This window comes from Rhea americana, unplaced genomic scaffold (genome assembly GCF_003343005.1).
Source record: "Rhea americana isolate MKP2758 unplaced genomic scaffold, rheAme1 scaffold_380, whole genome shotgun sequence".
Taxonomy (NCBI): domain Eukaryota; kingdom Metazoa; phylum Chordata; class Aves; order Rheiformes; family Rheidae; genus Rhea; species Rhea americana.
The window spans coordinates 492238-512126 of record NW_028186513.1 but is presented as its reverse complement, the minus strand read 5'-3'; the positions used below and the strand labels follow the sequence as shown (position 1 = coordinate 512126).

At 52.6% G+C, this 19889-nt stretch overlaps 1 protein-coding gene across 1 annotated transcript in view; it reads left to right on the top strand.

Annotated features, from left to right (window-relative positions):
* Positions 1-12046: 12046 nt before the first annotated feature.
* Positions 12047-19889, top strand: part of GRIK3 (glutamate ionotropic receptor kainate type subunit 3) — a 213708-nt gene continuing 205865 nt past the window's right edge. The window contains exons 1-3 of the mRNA XM_085313244.1: positions 12047-12329; positions 13231-13282; positions 13551-13710. Coding sequence (XP_085169370.1) covers positions 12047-12329; positions 13231-13282; positions 13551-13710 — 495 coding nt within the window. The remainder of the gene's footprint in view (positions 12330-13230; positions 13283-13550; positions 13711-19889) is intronic.

Genomic DNA, 19889 nt, shown 5'->3' with positions numbered 1-19889 from the left:
CCTCAGGCCTGTCCCCGGCCCCATCGCCTCTCCTGGGGCCTGTCACCTCCCCTTGGGCCGTCCCCCGCCCCACATCCCAGCCCCCTGCCCCATGGCGCGGCAGGGCAGCGGTGCTGCCCTTTCCCTGCCGTCCCCCTTGGTCCCCTCCCCGCCCTGGCCGAGGTCCCCTCCTCGCGGAACCGTCCTTGTCTGCAAACACCTGGTTTTTATGCAAATCGTTTTGCAATAAGGGCAGATTTGCCCCAACAAGCGTGCTCGTTAGGTAAATTCATTCATCTCCTTCCTGGTTTCCTTTAACGACAGCCTTTACTCTCGATTTTGTTATCAGCTGGCTGCTGCACGTCGGCTTGACTGACTCGGGATTGCAAAGTGGAGCAAGAGACACGGTAAAATCCTGAGTTTGCAAATGCAGATAAATCCCCGGATCAAAGAGATCAATGTGGTGGAGCAGTTGGCTTTCTCAGATAGGTTTCCAGCTTGTCCTCGCTTGTTACTAGTTCTGAGGTTAAAAACATTAAAAAGGTATTTTTCAGAGAGACTCCGATCCTGGCCTTTCTTACCTCCTCCCACCAGCACGTGTACAGCTGAAGTTTTAATCAGAGGTGCACGTCACGTGGTAATTGAACCCCAGAACACTGCCTGTGTGATGGGTGCTTTCTGAAGGCAATGTGAGTGCTGACCTGCGCGGGCTGTAAGGCAGCGTCCAGCACGCTGAGCCTCACCGAGACCCGGCTTTGACCTAACCACTGTCGGCAAAACGTCCCTCCCTCCCGGCCTCCTGCGCCTGCACAGGAAACCTGCAAGCTGAAACTGGAAAGGGAGGCAAATGAGACGGAGGTCAGGGAATGGCTGGCTGTAAAAATTTCAAGTGCAAGGACAACCTTGAGGTCATGCTGGAGTAATTGAAAGTGCACGGATAATGTTTAAGCTAAACCTAAGCTGCAGTCAGCTTTAGAGAAACAGATGACGTGAGTGTACGGCCGCAAGTTTCTGGCCCATCTGTGCTGGTGTTGTGTGCATTTTTGTGTACTTTATGAATTTGGAGCTCCAACAATTGGCACTCGGATGCAACACGCATTAGGACCGAAGCCAGCTGTGTCCACGGCAGCTGTAGCTCGGATACCTGAGACGCACGGACACTGCGCAGCGGTGTCGGGGCTGACGGCAGCAGCTCTGCCGCGCAGCTGGGGCGGCCCGTCCTGTGCGAGCAGCGCCCAGCGCCTGCGGCGCCTGCACACGCTGCACACCGTAAGCAAGAGTTCCTCTGACACAGGTCTGTCCGACCGCTTTGATGCTTACATGTGATGCGTGTGGTCATGATTCAGTTGGTGGAGGTTTAGCAAACAGAGCTTTTAGAGGACACGGTAAATAGCAGACAGGAAGTGTGTATCAACTACCAGAACCTATCCCCCAACTATTTGCTAAAACCACCACGACAGACTGCACACAGCTGCGGGAAAGCTAACATTTCACAATGCACAAAGTTGTGCAGCTCTGTCTTTTGATTAATCATCCCCAAACATTTTAATGAAGGTAGTTGCAAATTTGCTTCCCTGAGGCCATGTACCAGAGCCCAACTTAAGAGCAAGGGAACTCTCCCATTTACAGGAATACATTTGCATTCATCTTCCTTGTGGTTACCCTGAAACAATCATTTTTTCTTGTCTCTGGCCATGTCTGAAACCGCACTGTGTACTCAACAGTAACACACACACAGAGGCTAGATTCAGATCAGAGATTATATCCATAGTCAATACTTAAGTAGGTGCTTTCCCAGCTCCTCTTTCCTTTGGAATCTACTCCAGTCAGCATGATTCTAGCATTTGTTTGTGTGCTGTTGCTTCCAGCTAGACTATTGCACCAGAAAGTATGGCCACAGATGTGCTTTTTATAGGAAATAACCCAAGTAAGATCCACAAAACTGGATCTTTTGATTTATGCAAAGCAGTGGCAGCAGTTGCATGCTGTCTTTTTTGATTTGGTAAAAAGGAAAAACCATGAGAAAAAGAGAATACATTGGCTTCTCCAGCCTAAAAGTCAAAAGGGGTTACATGCTGGCCACACCCCAAAAATCTTAGTGGCTCCTTTTGATTCTTTTTTCACATTTGCAAACTCTCATGGAGGGAAAGCTTGCTTCAATTGTTTGGCATTGGGAGGACTGTTATTGAGGCTTCGGCCTCTGAGGATACCAAGACTTCTAGAACAAAGCCGCTGCTCCTCGGATCGCTGGTGCATAGAGGGCCCTACGTAACACGAGAGACTTCATCTGTTTCTTCAGGAGAGGCTACAAAGGCTTCTCTGCCTAGAGAAAGTGTTTGAAGCAGCTGTCCTGCAACGCCTCCTCCTCTACTACTTGTGAGAAAGGCTTGTAYGGCTTCCCAGTTCCAAAGTAAGAAACTCTCTTTTGCTTAATATGTGTGATTTGAAAGTAAAACGACCCATCCCAGAATGCAGCATAAAGAAATAGGTCAGACATACGTTCCTGTCGAGAGCAGGCTGCCCGCACGAGGAGAGGGCAGTCCCTCCGGGATTCCTGGACGCGCTATTTCTGTGCCACTTAAGCAATGCTGCTGTCTCGGTTCCATCGCTAGATATCTGCACTCACAGGAAGGCGCTATGGAAATCCCCTCCGCGGAGCACACGTGTGCGGGGCCTTTCCTGATAGGGAACTTGCGAGAGCAGAAGGGGAGGGCAGTGGGCAGGCAAAGCCGGACGCCAGACCACAAGCCCTGCCGAGTCACTCCGGTCTCGTTATCCAGGGCAGCCAGTAGTGTGCTTCGTGCTGCTGGAGGGTCACGTTCCTCAATCAGTGCTTCCAGTAGGCACTGACAGAAATGAAAGTATCCAGAGGAACGAGGGACAGGCTTGGTGGCTGGTAAAGGCAAGCGCATAGCCCTGTCCCGGTGGTGGACTCAGTCCTCACAGGCCCCCATGTCCTTCTGGATCCTTTCTGACTCAAGGTAAAGCAGCACTTTTCTCCAGCCTGGTTTCTTGCTCGTGAAGAAGGAGTCCTGTAAAATCTTGACATCGTGTTTTTCTAGGGATTTTTCTAGCGATTACCACGCCCCGTCCCAGATTCTGAAGGGAGAGCTCATCCTCTGGCAAAGCCTTTCATCTCCCACTCGCACATCTTACACACTCGCAATAGATGGTATGCAAGGTCTTGCTATCTGCTGGCAGGGGAGAAGCCAACCTCATGCCAGCTCCTTATGAAGCGATGCCAACACTACACAGCTACTGCTAACTAGCCTCAGTCAGAAGCCTCATCAGCAAAGTGGCCCCGGACCTAGTTTGTCTGCCTGCAGAAACTCGAGACAGCAAATTCCGATCTAACTTTTGAAAATGGGCTAATTAAACCTCATTTATGAATGCTTATATGGGAACACTTATGTTAATTAAGGACAATTTAAATGACTACATATTTAGTAGCAGTTGGGAGTAAATTAAACTGAATTAAGGGCACTAATTCTGAACGAGAGTTTTATGCAGAATCTTAATGCTCRTTAATGCACTTTAGAGTTAGTTAGTTCTAGGTAACTTGCTTAAGCCTCCTGTGCAGAGAAGCCCTCGGCAGTTAGGGAAGGTACACGCAGAGTTTGTTCAGAGCTTGCACTCATTCTRCAGACTCTGTGAGAGGGGAAGGGGCAGAGAGGCTTAAAACTTGGTCTGGCTGCCTTGGGATTTCTGCGTTCTCCACAGCTTTGGGGTCCTAAATCCTCTGTTGATCTGTGGAGCAGGAAACGGCACAGACAGCAGTGGCACCGGTGAACGCTCCACTGCACAAGCACACAAACCAGTCGTGCCGCAGGGACCCCTCGAGGTCTGCCTGCGGCGTTCCCGCTCCTCACTTTGGGCCTTCTCCGACTCAGCCAGGTTGGGATATTCACTAAGGGGGTCTAGTCAGTGCAAACAGGCTAAAAGTACGTCTGTTCCTTGTGTCGGTGTTCTCACTCAGGAACAGAGTGGCCATAGTTTACCATAGCTACAACTCAGTAGTCAAACTTCAAATAAACGAATGACTTAATGGCCTGTCTCACTGTATTTATCAAAATGTGTTTCTGTGTCAAGAGAACAACACGAGGTTAACTGAATCCTCACATCACCTGTGTCAAGAAGTTGGCAGAGCTGCACTTGGGTTTTCTTTAGAGCAGTATAATTTATTGCATAGTGCTCTGCACATCCAGGAATTAAAGGAAAATGAGTGATGATTTATGCCCTTTCTTTGGAAGAGGGTCACCGTGCCTTATGAGAAAAGCTGAACAATAATGCTGGAAGCAAAGCTTAGCAATATCTCTTTACAGCAGTCTTCTTTTATGGCTGCAACCACTCACATTTATGGAGCTGCTCACTGAGAGACCATCTGCTTCTCTTGCTTGCTCCAATAAAGACATCTCTGATGCCAGCATCATCGCTGATTGCCAGAGTGAAAACCTGATCAGCTGACACTCAGCTCCCATTTGGAAGTATGCCCAGTGGAGGCACAAGAGGGAAGTTCACTCCCTTTCGCAGGCCAGCTTCATTCCTGCGTGCGTGCATTAAACAAGGCAGCCAGAAGCCTTAGCCTCCTGGCTAAGCCTGGCCTCCTGGCGTTACATGCCACGGCCATCGTGATTCAAAAGGAGCAAAGGTAGCTCAAGTCTCCCTGCAGATAAGGCAACTATAGGAAGGGAGTACCAAAGGAGAAGCTAAACAGGAATTTGCAAAACTTACTGACTTGTATTTTGAGCCTGTGTCCACAATACTTGTTATCCTGCTAGCTGTCTTCAGGCTCCAGTGCAGCCTTCATCCAAGACTATGAGATCCTTTGCAGCTGCAGAGAAGTAAACTGACTGTTCTCTGAAATACTCTCTCTCTTGAATTTGTTTCCTGGCTTTTAAGCAGCTCTTTGTAAGCACTCTGTGCAGTAACTTACTTCCCGTGTAGCCGGAGGGCTCCTTGCAGAGCCAACCTGTTCCAGAGACAAGCACTTGCTGTCGAGCTAAGAGTGCACGTGAGAAGTTACTCCAGAGGAACTACACCAGCTTAATTCATTTGGCTGTCACTGYGACTGCCTGTATTCCACAGCCTTTGCCACTGCTCAGAGCAAGTAGACTTGACCTCTACCTTTGGTCTTAGTGGCAGTATTAAGTTAAAGGAGGATGGGCTTGTTTTCTCAGTGACAGATGGGTCAGGAACACACTACTTTTTTTTTTTTTTTTTTTTTAATTGAGCTTTCTCCAAGGGCTTGAACTGTCCCTTCAAGGTCTTCTTGCCCCCATAAATCTATGTTATTGTTGAGCACTGAATGGACTGAGACAGAAGAAGCTTTAACATTGCCCAGGCGCTCTCAGTTGCAGCATGGACTGCTCTCCATGCACGTGTGACCTAAGACTGGTCAGGAATGGTGGACTGGGCTACCTCACAAGAGGTGGAATGAATCCACCTCATCTGTCCTCACAAATCTCTAAGCCCCATCTTAGGACCTTAAGGCTGTGCAGCTCTGAAAGTGTTTCCTGAAGTCCACCCTGAAACATAAAATTGCATAACCAACAAGACATTGCACAAGCCACAGTTGATACCAGGCTAATTCCAAGGAAGCACCATTAACTGTCCCTATTGTTGGCCATGCTGGCAGCAGGAAAATGGCCTGGGTGGGCCTGGAAAGTGATTCAGCCACATCCCTGTGCCGAGGGCAGGGAGGGTTGCTCTGCTGCCCCTGCCCGGGCAGGCTAGTGATCTGGATGATTCCACCCTGCTACGATCAACTTGCTCCAGCAAATGTGTTTAACAGAAGTACCTGGAGCTTTTGCGTCTCAGGTAGCCCCTCGGCTGGAAAGTTCAGCTGTCAGCTTCTCCAGAAACATCCCCCTGTCTGCTCAATCCAAGTTCTGTTTAGAGCAGCACTTGGGGCTGTGGATTTGCTGTACTCTGAGATGCCCAGGAGCTTTTACTGCTTCAGAGCTAAAAGAATAACATAACTGAGTTGAACAAACATTTCACGGTATTAACATGAGATGTTTAAATAGACAGTCACAGAATATTTTATCCCATCCAGAGCAATGCGAAAAGCTGAGGATTTATGCCTATTGCTGAGTAAACAGCTCCTGAGGAGTCACATCCATCTGGGAAGTGGATTTTTTTTATTCTAAGGAATTGGAAGCACAGCATGCCTGAGATAACTGAGCAGAGTGGGGAGTTCTCCTACATTTGCTCTCAGAGAAGCCTGGTTTGAAAAATGGCAGAAGATCCTACAGAGTAAATCTAGTCAGAGGACAAGAGCCGYAGAGCTCAACAGCGCATAAGCTCTCAAGCATGCAGAGGGGAGACAGCAGAGCCTGCGGAAGAGCTGGCTCAAGACGTCCCTCGCTGCCGCAGGGAGATGGGAGAAGCACTTGTTCTGCTCCATGTCCTGGATGTTGCAGGGAGGAGACAGAGCCTCCGTGCCCCCCCAGTGCAAGATCCCTGCAGCTCCCGGGGAAGAGYCCTGGTGCCACTTGCAGCCCAGTGTCAGCGTGTCTATCACATGGCTCCCGGCGCGTGGGCGGGTTGCAGCAAGGGGCCCCAGCTGTGTGCGTGGGCTGGAGCGAGCCGGGTCAGCAACGATGGCTTCGCAGAGAGGATCTGAGACAGGGGAGTGTTASGGCTCATGGCTGTTAGTCATCTGCAGGCAAGTCTTTGGGATTGCTGGAAACAGAGCAAAAAATAGTAGTGTCAAACACTTCCTGAGCAACTGGACGCACATCCCTGTGTTGTCTGCTCTGTGGTTCCAGCACTGAGAGCAGGAACGTCTCCATGAGTCACGGAGATGTGCTCTCACCTGGCAGCTCCCAGTGCCAGGGAGTTGGGAAAGGGATACTCTTGAGAGCCAAGCCCGGGCCCATGAAAATCCTGCGTCCGTGCCAGCTGCCTYGGACAGGTCAGTTCCGAACCGCTTCACATGCTGGTGGTATCTCAACGCAGTGAGACTATTACATGGAAGAGTGACTGCCCTCCTGAGAATAACTTCAGGTATGCCCAGGCTGGAGTATCTGCTCTGCATGCAGAGGGTCAGAGAAGAAAATCACCGGTCCTCCCCTTACAAGGCCTGCTGAAATCTAAAGGCCCAAATGGGTTCATTCTTCAATAGAAGCTTTAGGACCTCTTGCAGCACACACAGTTGTCGTGAAACCTTCTGGACACAGACTGCGTCTCACCTGACTTCCCCATGGATCTAACTCTCCTGTTAGAGCAGCAAGAGACGATCCTCTGCCCTGCCAGGCACTGAGTTCAAAYGCACATTGCCCAGTGCTGGTCGGGAAACTCATTTCCTCCTTCTGCTGGCAGGGAGCAGAGGGGTCAGTGGCTTTCCCCAGACGCAGGGCTGGGAACTGCCACCTGGGCTGCGCTGATGCCTGCCTACGCAATGCGGGACATAGGTGGCTGCCCTASAGCCCTCCCGCAAGACGGATGTGTGTCACCAGGGGCAGAAAGACAAACAGACTGTACAGCTCTGCTCTCTGTGAGTCCCATGATGTCAGTGGCGGCCAGAGCCATTCAGTTTGCCTATCTGATATGACTCAGTTTGTGTCAGCATGGCAGCCTGCGGATCCGGCAGGCAGGGTCCAAGAGGCGGTTTCCTACCTACTCCGGCTAAAAGCAGAGGTGTAACTGGCCTACGTATTTGTGGCAATGCTCATTTCCAGCTTTTGGCAGATGGCCATGAGTGAGGATGAGGATTGAGCCATCCGGATCAGAGCGAAGGCTGTGTTTCACACACGTCTTAGCAATTGTGTAATGCATGCAATGCAGAAGTGCAAACGCGGCTGGCCTCTCCCTCCACTTAGGCTTGTTTCAGAATAGGCTGTCTCCGTGGGGCAAGACTGCTTTCGCTACCTTTGGCTGGGGATTTCCCCAGTGCAAGGAGTGCCGTGCCAGAGCAGAGCCGGAGCAGCCTCACACGCTGTCTGCTCAGGGCGCTGCACGCTCTTAGCTCCTGGGGACTGTCGTGCTGCTGCAGTGGCTGGGGCACTGGAGCGTCCTCCTGGCACAGCGCGGGTCTCAGGATGCTGTGGCCAGCTGCTTGGGCCGCCTCCACATCCCACTCTGCCCAGCACCAGTTCTGGTCTGCTTAGTGCAGCTGATGCACAGCAGTGGGAGAGCACAGCCAGGCCCCAGCCAGTCTTTCCACTTCTACACAACAGTGAACAGAAGTGATCCGTTTGTTACAAAACGGCTTGTGGAGTGSAAGACTCAAGAGACGCAATAATGCAGGAACAGAATGCAGGAGCTGAGGTCTATTTGTCAGACTATTTCAGTGCAAACCTTTGCAAACCTTTTACGTCCCCCCAAGTCACAGGACTCTGATTCACATCTGACACCAAGTAAGATGCAAAAGAAATGGTTGCATTTTTAGTTTTGCTCTTTGGGACGAGTTACCAGTTCTCTAATAACGTGATTTGTTTTCTTGACCTTCCACCTAGAGAACTGAACAGGGTTTTACAATTTAATCCAAACTTTCTGATTGTTCCCACTTTGTGGAATGAGAATTTGGGATGAAAAGACTGATCTGATATAGAGAGTAGATTGTTGATAGGCTAATGCTCTGTTAAGGCCATCTTCCAGCCATGCTAATAAAGGCATGTTGCATTTCTGTTTTTTTTTTTCTGTCAAAATATGAAGTGTTCCCATTGACTTATGCTCTTGAATTCTGTGTACAGTAAATACCAACAACTTTTGATTGCTTAAAATAAAAGATAAATCCATGTGCCTGTTTGCTCTCATGCCTGTTTGCAGATTTCATGGAGCAGAACATTCTTCTCCTCCTCCTTCCTGAGCTAAGCACAGCATTTCTATGAAGCCTTTCTTTTCTCTACGAGAGGTGACTGCATTTTAGTGGAAAATGTGTTTTCATGAAAACAGAGGTGTAGCTTTTAGTTGCAGTTAGGTTTGTGTTAGCAGCGACTCTGCACATCAATGTGGTGTTGAAGTGAAAACCTGTACATGCAATAGTTCATTTCTAGTATGTGRAGAGAGAGGTTCTGCAAAAGTAAGAATTATTAACAGTAGCAACCCCATGATCTTTTCCTGACTCCTTGCTTGGATAAGACCCCAGTTTCCTTAACCAAATATCTAAGGAGGCATTGTGCCTTGCTAGCAGTCTCCATTTCTGGATGTTGCAGCCATTGCATACTTTGGGCTACGTGCACCCAAAATCCTCCTGGAGCAGGAATAGAAGAAGATTTTCAAAGAGAAAAATCTCTGCAAGGCTCTKCCCCCCTGCAGGGGGAAGCAAGCTCTGCCCTGGCAGGGTTTCAGCTCCTTGAGGAGTTACAGGGTTCCAGTAACCGGGTTTGTGCTCATAGCCTCCCACCTAGAGGACTAACTCAGGTGTTGCAATCCAAGCCAAATTTCCTCATGTTTCGACAAAGTAGTGACTCATACCTTATGATGGAAAATGATGTAATCCGGATGACAGAGTCTAAACACACACACACCCACTCCCTTTCCCTAAACTGCTGACATCCTAATGACAGCATCTGCTGGTCATATCCCAGCCTCTGTCATAACAAAATCYGTGTCTCTTCCTTTGGGACCTCCGCATGATGCAGCCACTTCTGCGGAAAAGCCGGCTTTTATTTTTCGGCCAGCCCCGATGGACGCGGCTCGTGGGCAGCCCACCCACCAGCCCCCCACGGCGGAGACGGCCTCGCGCTCCCACGCAGGTGCCCCAGGTAACGCGGGGTCGCCCCAGAGCCGCCGCGGGGCCGCACGGGCTGCCGGCCCCACGCGCGGGAGCACGGCCGGCGGCGGGCGTGGGTGTCTCTGCTGCTCCACGATCGGCACCGCTGCCCGGACCGGCCCCGCCGCGGCTTCAGCACCGCGGGGAAATCCTCTCCCGGGGGTCCCGTCYCGCGCTCCTCCCGGGAGAGCTAAGCCAAACGAGCCGCCCCGTCGCAGACCCCGGCGGGAGCTCGCCTTTCTGCAAAGGCCAGAGCCGCGCTCGGGCTCACCCCAGCCTCGCAGCTGGTCCGGGGCTCGTGCTATTTGCGGACGAGTCCTGCAGCTCTGCGCTTCAGAGGCCAGGCAAGCCCACGAGAAACGATGCTTCCACGAGAGCCCTGGCCCTGGATCCGTGTCCCGGGAGCATGCACYCTACCAGCAGACCAGCCTGCAAAGCGTGCATCTATCTCCTTGCGAGCCGCRCTCCTTTCTGCCCCTCGCATCCCACATCGCCACTCTCCTGTGCTGCAGGAGATGTTCGTGCTGTTCTGACATCACATTTTTATGTGTTAAACTCTACTTGTGGTTTTTCTAGCTCTTCTTTCTTCTGCGTCCCTCAGCAGCTAGTGATTAAAAGTTTGTCCATTTGTTGATCCTTTCCTGCATTTCATGGAAGATTCTCTTCATACATTACTAGCGCTTTTCTTGACAAAACTACGCTTTCAAGAAAAATAAAAGACCTCTTACTTTTGCCAGCAGCATCTACTGTGATCTTTTACTGCCTAAGGCAGTAAGACTGACCAGAGGATTGATCGAACTGACCCATCTATGGTCTTGTTACTGCCAGCAGTCTAGGTGGGGGCTGAACTGCTTCACAGGTTGGGTTCATGGCCTGGGCAGTGAAATGGGATCTGAGATCCCCAAAGGAATTTCCTTGTGTAGTTTGAATCCAGCTGTGTTTGGGAGGCGACATCCCCTCCTGCTGTCAGACAGGGCTGGCTGGTCTGCAGTGCTGGCGCATTGCTGCTGAGCATCGTTGCTGCAGAGCAGGCCCAGTGCTACCACGAAACTTTATCAATGGGATGGCACAGTCTGATGCTAAGGCCCTTCTGAACGATGCTTAGGGCAAAGCGGCAAATATTAATTCATTTAATATGACTTTAAAAAATAAATCTGTGCTAATAACCTGTTGCAGCTTAAGGCATTTAGACAATTCTCAATCTTTCTGTAATTCTTTGTAATAATAATTAAATCACCCTTAAAATGGCCATGGGTGGAAAAATTAAATAAAGCGGAATAGTAATTCAGCAGCTGCTAAAGAATATTGAAAATCAAGAAGAAAACTTTGTTGTTAAGGTATGGGGGGAAAAAAGAAGTGAAACAATCAGTTGTGAAGCTGGAAGTTTGTTCTTCATTTGCACTGATTTCTGGGTCCTGTTTGGCAGAGCAAACACGGGAGCACTAAGAAAACAGCAGATAAATGAACAAACCTCAGCTGGACGAGCTTCTTTCTGCCTAGCGCGTCTCATGGCCAGAAGCAAGGAAACCCTTTGCATTAAGGACCGCATCTCCCTCCGCGAGAGGGGGCAGCAAGGCTGGAAGTGCGGCTGGAGACACGGCCTCCTTGGGTGCCTTACCGGCGGCACCGGGGCCTCGGCCTCGGCCAGGCCGGGCAGAAAGCCCGGTTCACCCTGCAGGCAGAGCTGCCGCCGCTCCAGCACTGCCCAGCCGCCAGCACAGCCTCCCCGCCGGTATCGCTGCTCTGCAGCCTTGCGTTGGATTTCATCCCTTACAATACATGGGATTTATCTCCCTCGCTTTCATGTGCCTTTTAGGAAACACCACTTTTTATCTCATTTCTGCTGCTTTTTATCATCACAAAGAGTTTTTACTGAAGTGAGAAAGCGTCTGTTTCTGCAGGCCAGAGCGGCGTGGGTAATTTCAATATAAAACAAACAAGGCGGTTTTCAAAATTAAAATTTTATGTGTGGCACTTTCTCATTTAATGGAATGCACAAAGATGGGCAAAGCCAATTAACAGGAGGTTGAGACTCAATGCTCAGCAAAATTAAACAACGGGACTCTGCAAGAGGAATGATTGGTTCAAAGGGAGCAGGCGAAAGAGACGGAGGAGGAGGGGAAGCAAGGCTGCTCTCAGGAATTCGCCTCCTCAAAAAGCCCCAAATCTGAACATATCTGCGTCCTACTTTGTRTTCCTCAGACAGGCTTCAGAGCCCCCTGGACTCTGCATAATGGAAACCCTGATGAATAGCAAAGACCGTGTTTGGGGATTTCAGCTTCGGGGAGGAGACGGGAAAGTCTTAGATCAGCTCTTGGATGCTGCAGGCAGCGGGAGACCGGCTCCCTAATGCCGCTGCCTCGTGTGGGCACCGTGCGGCAGCTCACCGGGGGGATGCAGGGACGAGTCCTCCGGGAGACCCCTCGGGAAAGTGCTGCTTCCTTGGACCTCTTCCCAGATTATCCTCTGCTTCAAAATCCCCCTCCCACCAAGAACAGAACGAGCGTCAGCAGAGAAGAACCTGGAGACAAAGCGGAGASGAAGGTGCAGCAAGAGCAGGGCTGCGCAGCAGCGACGCGCCATTGCCCGGGCGACCGCGATGCTCCAGCCCGCCGGCAGTGCCGGCACAGCCGTGATTAGCCACGCCGTTACTGTCACCGTGGGGGCCCCAGCTCACCCACCTGGAGCAGGAGGAAGAGGTGGAATTAAGGCAAATCACTCCTGTTATCAGCCTGGGGGCTGTGCCTGCAGAGTTCAAGATTTCTAGACCGGGGGAGCAAGTCAGCGTTAGCCTCTGATTGCTGCAATCACTGTGAAATGGGGATGGAGCTTATTTGCCTATTTTGCACATAATTTTCAGGGCAAAAGACTGTATTCTTTAAGGTGGAAAGAGAGTGACCCTGTTGTCTCACTGTTCCCTTAAAAGTCTCCTAAGCATTGCTGCCCTTAGAAGAGACCACTGCAGACTCCAGCCCTGCCTTCTCCGTCCATGGTGAAGCTTCTCCTCCGCTGGAACTGCAGGGCAGGACAAACACCAGGGGTTCACGGACACSTTTAACCAGCAATTTAGCCTTGCTGGGCCAGAGCAGGGGCTGTGACTCCTGCTTTGCTGCATYGTACAAATGAGCAAGTCATGCATTTATCTCAGGCATCCCTCCCACTGCCAGAGAGGCAGAGATCACAGCAGGAAAGAGCCCCTGTTCCTGGCTAATCAAACACGGAGCAGCATTAGTTACTGCGCTTCCAGCTCTAGTTTCCATAGAGCATCCGGTAGTGGAGGCAACACTCAGCTTTCAGCAAGGCTCAGCAGCAGTTCAGCCCCGGCAGGATCTTGCTCCTGCTCAGAGTAACGCAGAGCTCTGCCTGAAGCTCAGTGGCCGCCGAAGAGGACAAGCTCCTCCACGGGACGCGCTGAAGAGCTATTTGGCGAACCAGCATGTATAGCGGCAGCCTGGGCACACGGAGGTCGTGAGAGCTTTACGCCCACGTGATGTGGGATCTAGCAGAGCTAATACACCCCTGTTTGGGCCCAGARTATTTACGGTCAGTGTGGCCGTGCCAGGGGAAGGCAGAGAGCGCGGCCAGGTGAGCTGGAGCGCTGGTTTGGGGGCAGAAGGCAGCTCACCGGCAGCTCTCGCCAGGAGCCGCGCTGGGCAGTCCCCGCGCTGCCACGGGCGGTGGGGAGCGGCCAAGACGCGCCGTGCCGGAGCCCAGGCCGCGGAGCCACGCTCTTCGTACRTCTCGGGAATGAGAGTGCTCCCTGCAAGGAGGGCAAGCCTGGGGAGGAGAGGAACGAGCCGCCAAAGCAGGCGGTCTGCGCCGGGATGACTCGCGTCTGCCTGTTCGCTCTCAGCTCGAGCCCGAAGCGAGTCAGCGCGGCTCTTCCAGCCTCGGCGGGGGACACGCAGGCGGGCGAAGATGAGCGCACCGGCCCCGTCCGTCTTGCTCGCCCCTCAGCACCGACTCCGGTGCTCGTCCTCCTAATTGCAGCCAAACTGCCTGTGTGGCGGAAGGTGGCGGCGGGCGATGAGGCGCCCCGGGCAGGGAGACGGGACGYGAAAGGGGAGAGGAGACGCGTTGTTTTAATACCCCATTCAGCTGCTTTTCTAAAGCAATTCCTTTCACATGAGAACAGCACAGAGAGCATTACCAACACGGGTTCCCACCTGCAATAAGAAAGTTGCCCAAAGTTTTAGTTAACTTTCTAATCTGCTTACAACTCTCCTGCTCCTTACTGCGGCCCTTCTGCCAGCCCCGAGCGTCACCCCGGCCACCCGGGAGCAGCCCAGCGAGAGCCGCCGGCGCGGCGGCAAGGGCTTGGCGAGAGGGATTGAACGGCCCCGCCGGAGACCATGAACCCACCCAGGGACCCCCATGCGTCTCCGTCGAGGAGAAGCAGAAAAACAGGAAAAGCAGACAGGCCAGCCCCCAGCTCCCCGGCCCGCCGCTGCGCCGGCCCCTCGCCCTTCGCCGCAGCCGGCTGCGGGGCAGCAGCTGCCGGGCGGCTGCAACGCGCCCTGATTCCACCGCCAGCGGGAGCAGTCTGGCCAGGTTCACTCTCCTACATAAGCAGTTTGAGGGCAATTTCATTTTCAGGATATTGATYTGAATTTCACAGTGTTTGAAAAACACTGGAAAACAGATTTTTATCTCTTTAAGCCTTAGGGGTTTTCTTTTAAATAAATTTCTTTATATAGAAACTGACGATTTTTGGCTAAATACGAGCTGACTGTACTGCTGCAGGACCAGTAACTTTTCAGGATGGCGATGGGGGCAGAGACCGCACGGTCAGGCGCACCCGGGATTTCTCGGGTCCGTGTCCACAGCAGGTGACAAGGAGCTTTGCTGTCTTGCTGCAGGAAGCGGAAGGAAAGCAAAGCCAAGGGGAGGCGTGGGGCCGGGGCCGGGGGTCCCGCAGCTCCGGCGCGCGGGGCCGGCACGGAGCGCGCCGGCGTGCCCCGCGGCGGACACCCCGCCGGGGAGAGGGGCCGGGCACCCGCGGCGGGAGGCGGGCGAGACGCCGGGCTCGTTTTGTGCCTCTCCGGGGTAATCGCCGCTCCGCCGCCGCTTCTGGCCCGAACCCGCCACGGTCGTTCGCGCCGAGGAGCGCTTTGGGAAGGGGCGGGAGGCACGAGCCAAGCAGCAGCGGCTGGGCGGCAGCACGTGGCGGCTGCCCGCTCCCCCGCGCCGTGCCGCCCGGGGACTTATTTTTAAGCAGAGCAGTGTCTTTACTTCCGTCTTAACGAGCAGAGAGGTGTAGCTCCATGGGGAGCGAGCCGAGGGCCCTGGGCATTGCACGAGAGGGCTGGAGCAGAACCGCTGAGTACGCACGCGCCTCGCCGAGAAACGGGSAAATAAATCACGCGAGCAGCAGCCAGCCTCTGCCTCTCGCTGTCCTTCGACAACTGAGTGATGAATTTGCTGGGTTCATCGGCCGTTCACCAGTTGCCTGGAGGTGGTGGCTGTATTTCTCAGCCAGTTACTGCAATTTATCACTTCACCTTATAAACTTTTCTGAGAGAAGRAGTTTCCTCTACATCTGAAGGCAGCAACATGCTGATAGCTAGACGATACCTTTCAGAGAAAGCAGCTTTTGGGGAGAATTTTCCTCTCTGAATTTCCAGTCTGTTGGAAGGGGCGAACAGCAGGATTCTGCATTTCGGAGGCAGCGGTGGGAGGGGAGGGCTTGGCCCTCGGCCGCAAGTCGGTCACCCCTGGCCCTGACCCTATCAGCTCTGTCCTGGCGCATCTTTCTGCCTACGCCTACCTCTTGCTGCCCTCCAGCTCTGTGCGCTTGGAGATGCCAAAGCGACCAAGACGAACATTTGCAAGCGGAGATGGGAGGAGCGGGTTGCGATTCCACTGCAATCTGCCCAGCTGTTTAGCCTGAGGGAGCTCGACTGATTACTTTTACTGAGAACGTGATAATTAAAAGGTTTGGCTGAGAGTCCTGGAAACGGTGACAAAGTGCAGTAACTCTGCTAATGAGTCAGACACACTTTAAACACTAATTCCTTTTATGATGAGAGTGCTGTTGCCATTCAGATTAAGTATTTATCTGCTTGTTTAATACAGATCAATAAACTAATAACACTTCGATAGAAGTGACATTTGTGGAACTCTGGCATCATTTACAAGTCAGGTTTTAAAGTCTTCTCTAATGAGCAATATTGGCTTTGCACAAACCAGGCAGTGCAACGAAAGCAATGAACCCAAGCAGAATATCCTCTAAAAGCTTCCCCAGATTGGCAGGCCTGGCGAGCGCCTCTGCTTCGGCTTTCCAGGCTCCCTCCCTCCCCTTTGGCAGGGGCAGGCCGGCAAGGGCAGCGGAGCAGGATCTCAGCGGGAGCGGGAGCCTGAGCCGAGCTCCAGTGTGGGCTGAGCTGATGCTGAAACGGGCTGGTAAYGCTTTGACTTGTTTTCTGCCAACTCAGTGCTCTTTGCAGGAGCTAGAGGAGTTATTCCAACAGCCTTTTTTCATTTTGCTGCTATTGTTTTGAGCCAGTGGGTCGGGAAGTCCTTGGAAAATAGCTCTTGCCTGCCTGGATGAAGCAAGACTCGGCAGAGTCCAGTCTGGTGTCACAAGCAAAGTCAGCTTCTGGAGAGGAAAGTGCAAGAGAAAGGGAATTTTAGTAACTGGGAAGGACCTCAGGGTGCCCTCTGGTCCCGCTCCCTAGGCCAGGCCTTGTCTGCCCCATCTTGGACCGAGGCTTTTGGGCCCGTTCCTGAAAAGACCGGGGGAAGCAGATTGCAGCCGCATCCTGCAAGCGCAGCAGCCTCGCTTTCTGGAGCYGTGCCTTCCAAGTGTCCTAGAAAGGGTACCCAGAAGAAATCATTTCCTGAAGGATTGGCCTTTATGTACTCCAGGCATGTTCTAATTTGCTGAATATTTCAGGTTGTTGTGTTTGGTAGCTTTTTTAACTCCTCAAAAGTGGGAAGACAAACTTCTCAATCTATTGTCTTGGGCTGTTTTGCATCTGTTACCCCCATGGCTGCAATCCCAGTGCTGGAGGCACCATATGGCTTGCACTGTTATTAGAAAAGAAGCACACACACAAATAAAGAGCAGCAGGACTGAAAAAAAAAATCGTTCTGAAATTAAATATTCACCTTGTTGCTAACTGCAGACTAAATGACTAAGCGAGAGGGACTGGGTTCCTCATTGCAGTGGTTAGAGTTGTATTTATTTCTCTTCTAGAGAAATCCTGAGATATTTCTGTATTGTGTTTGATTTTAAAACATAGGGGTTACTTCCACCCTCAGTGCAACACAAGACTTCCTACTATTGCTAATGAGAGTTGTACAAACATAAGAGTGGTAAAATAGGCCCTAAACAGTACTTAAATTTTTCATGATATGGGAAATAAGAGTGTCCCTGAAGGAAGCTGCGTCTGTTAAGTGTCAGCATGGTGGAAATAATTTGTTCACATAGCAAACCTGCAATTAGATAGCTACCTTGCTCAGTTGCCTGTCATTTTGCAGCAGAGCATGCCTTAGCCCAGTGTATCATGGTGTAATATGTGCCTCCTGGAACCCACCTTCGATTTCCCTGGCTACAAATGGGCACGGTCTAAAGGGAACACGCGGGACACTGGTCTGCCCGGGGGCTGGAGCCCCTCGCAGGCCCTGCCATGCGGGGAGGCGTGGGCCGCGGCCGCGGGACCTCGCTGGAGGTGGGACCTCGCCGCGGCAGAGCCCGTTGATGCCACTGGAGCTGCAGAGCTGTGAGGCTTTGTCCCGAGTTCCCACCCGCTCACCCAGCACTGTGCTGTCACTCTATGCAGCAGAGGGAGGCGAGGAGCTGCAAAAGCTATTTTCCAACCCAATGAACACAAAATATCCATATGTGTTTGTGCCTGGGTGAGCCATGCTCCAAGGCTAATTGGCTAACTTTCTGCTTTCCTTTGGTGCCCTCCAGAAGGGGAGGAGAAAGGAGGTAGGAAAGGCTTTCGTGGTGCAAGGACAAAAGATACCTGCTCTCCCTAACGCAGCGGCTCCTGACAGGTAGTTTTCCATCCCTGCAGTGAGGAGCTGGCTGCCGACACACACGGCTCAGCGTACGCTCCGGTTAAAAGCTACAAACCAGCTCGCTCTTGTCACAGAATCAGCATCTCTGTGGCCCAGCCCGTCCACCGTGCTCCCTCGCTTTGTGGTCAGCATACATCTTTCTCTATGCTTTGGGCTGAATGCTTGAGCAGACCTGGGTTCGACAACCAGAAGGTGTCACCTGGAGGATGCTTCCCGCTAATGAGCTCTCTGAGGGTTTCTGCTCTCACCTTTCTCCGCTCTTCCCGTGCCGGCAGCCTGGCCGGCACCGCCCCGGCGCAGGGGCTCGCAAAGCAGCGCCTGCCACCGCGCAGCACTGCTCGGCGCTCGCAAGGAGAATTCGATGTGGAGCTTGCTGCGAGCTAAAATCTGGTGTTAAAGGGTCTTCCTTCTGCGTTAGAGTTGAACTGCAGAGCGTGTTAGAAATGAGCCATGCATGGTGGATTTGGGAGGGGAGGGCGCGCGGGAATGAGCAAGCGCCAGTCGCGTGTGCCACTCTCCACCTGGGCCAGCAGACCGTGGGATCTGGCGGTCCCTTCCCTCACCTGGCCTGAGCTTTCCCRGCCCTGGCGCTGGTGGCCCCCAGGTGAACAGTCCTGAACTCGTGCAAAATGCAGAGAAGCTGCCCGGAGATGCCCAGACCTCACAAGCCCATGGTGGTCTGTGAAAATGGCATCAAATCTGCCATAATTTTCCTTATAAAACATTAGATTTCACATTTAAATAACGTGTGCCTTTCTCCCTCCTCAGAGAGGGCCTCACTACCCCGTCCTCCTGGGTGGACATTTGCATGGTGGTACGTGAGAGAAGTCACCTAGCAATGCAGCTGCCAGCACGGAACAGACCTAGAAACAGAAACTATGTTATTCAGGAGCTGTGCTGGTGCTGTTATCCATTCCCTTTGAAGAGAGAAAATAATGCACCCTCCCTTGTATCCTTTTGATAGCAAACAAAAGGAAATTGCTCCTAATGGCATCCGCGGCCGCAGGCTGCTGCTCTGCCTCTGCGCAGCCCCCTCTCCACTCCCGGTGCGGGGAGCCGACGTGCGGGCTCTGGCAATGGCCTGTTTCACCTCCCGGCGCATCGCTGSGCACCGCCGAGCGGCAGCCGACCCGGCCCCACGGCAGGGACGGTGCCTCGGCACCCGCCGCGCTCAGGGTGCATCGTCGCACCATCTCCTAAGCAGCTTTGCTGGGCTGCACAGCGCAGGGCTCTGGTCTGAGTTCTGGCTTCCCTTTACTTTGTTTTATCCCTCTTGCACGGAGCTTTCTTCCCAAGACCCATCACTGTCTTTCATCTCAGAATATTGGTGTAAATATTGCATGATTCTGCTTCAGTCTCCAGGAGACCCAGACGTTCGATTGATTAGCTCTTAACAAGAAGTTCAGGAACTCTGCAAAGTGCATGAAATAATAAACTTGTTCCAGCATGAAGTTTCTCCGTCCAGGATCAAATTCAGGGTTAATTCATTATTCCTGACAACTACTGCAAGAGACAGAGCAGTTAAGTAAACTAATTGTAGGGTGGGTTCTGCTTGAGCTGAAGTCAACAGGTCACATGCAATTAATATCCAAATCAATCCGACACAGAAAGCAGTAACATGCTTCTCATATTTGTGGGCTGCGTGGAGCCGGCAAGCAGGATTGAGATATCTCACAGGAGGAACCGCGAGGATTCGAGGGCTGAAGCAGGGAAGCTGAGATGAACCCTGACTGTGGCCGGCGTACGCTCGCAGCAGCTCACGGGCAGCAAGGGGTTTGCTAAACACCGCCAGGCTCTCCCCGGCCACGGGCGGGAGCGTCCTCCAGGCACCCCTGTGCCTGAGCCCGGTTAGCGTTTCAAATACGGGAAGCCAACTTCACTTTCATCTCCAGAAGAGATAATTAGTCCTGTTAGTAATTGGAGTATGATGTTCTTATCAAAATGTCAAGAACTACCTCCCCCCCGGCGCACCCGAAACTGCTTGTTAAAGGAGGGGGGCAAAAGCCGTCTTTGACCTCGACGGAGCCGCAGTCGCTGCTTTTGCGCTCCGGAGCCGGCGCTGCCCCGGCACCCGGGGGCCTGGGCGCCCCGAGGGAGCCTCGCCGGCTGCTTCTGCGCTCCGAAGCCGGCGCTGCCCCGGTACCCAGGGGTCTGGGCGCTCCTG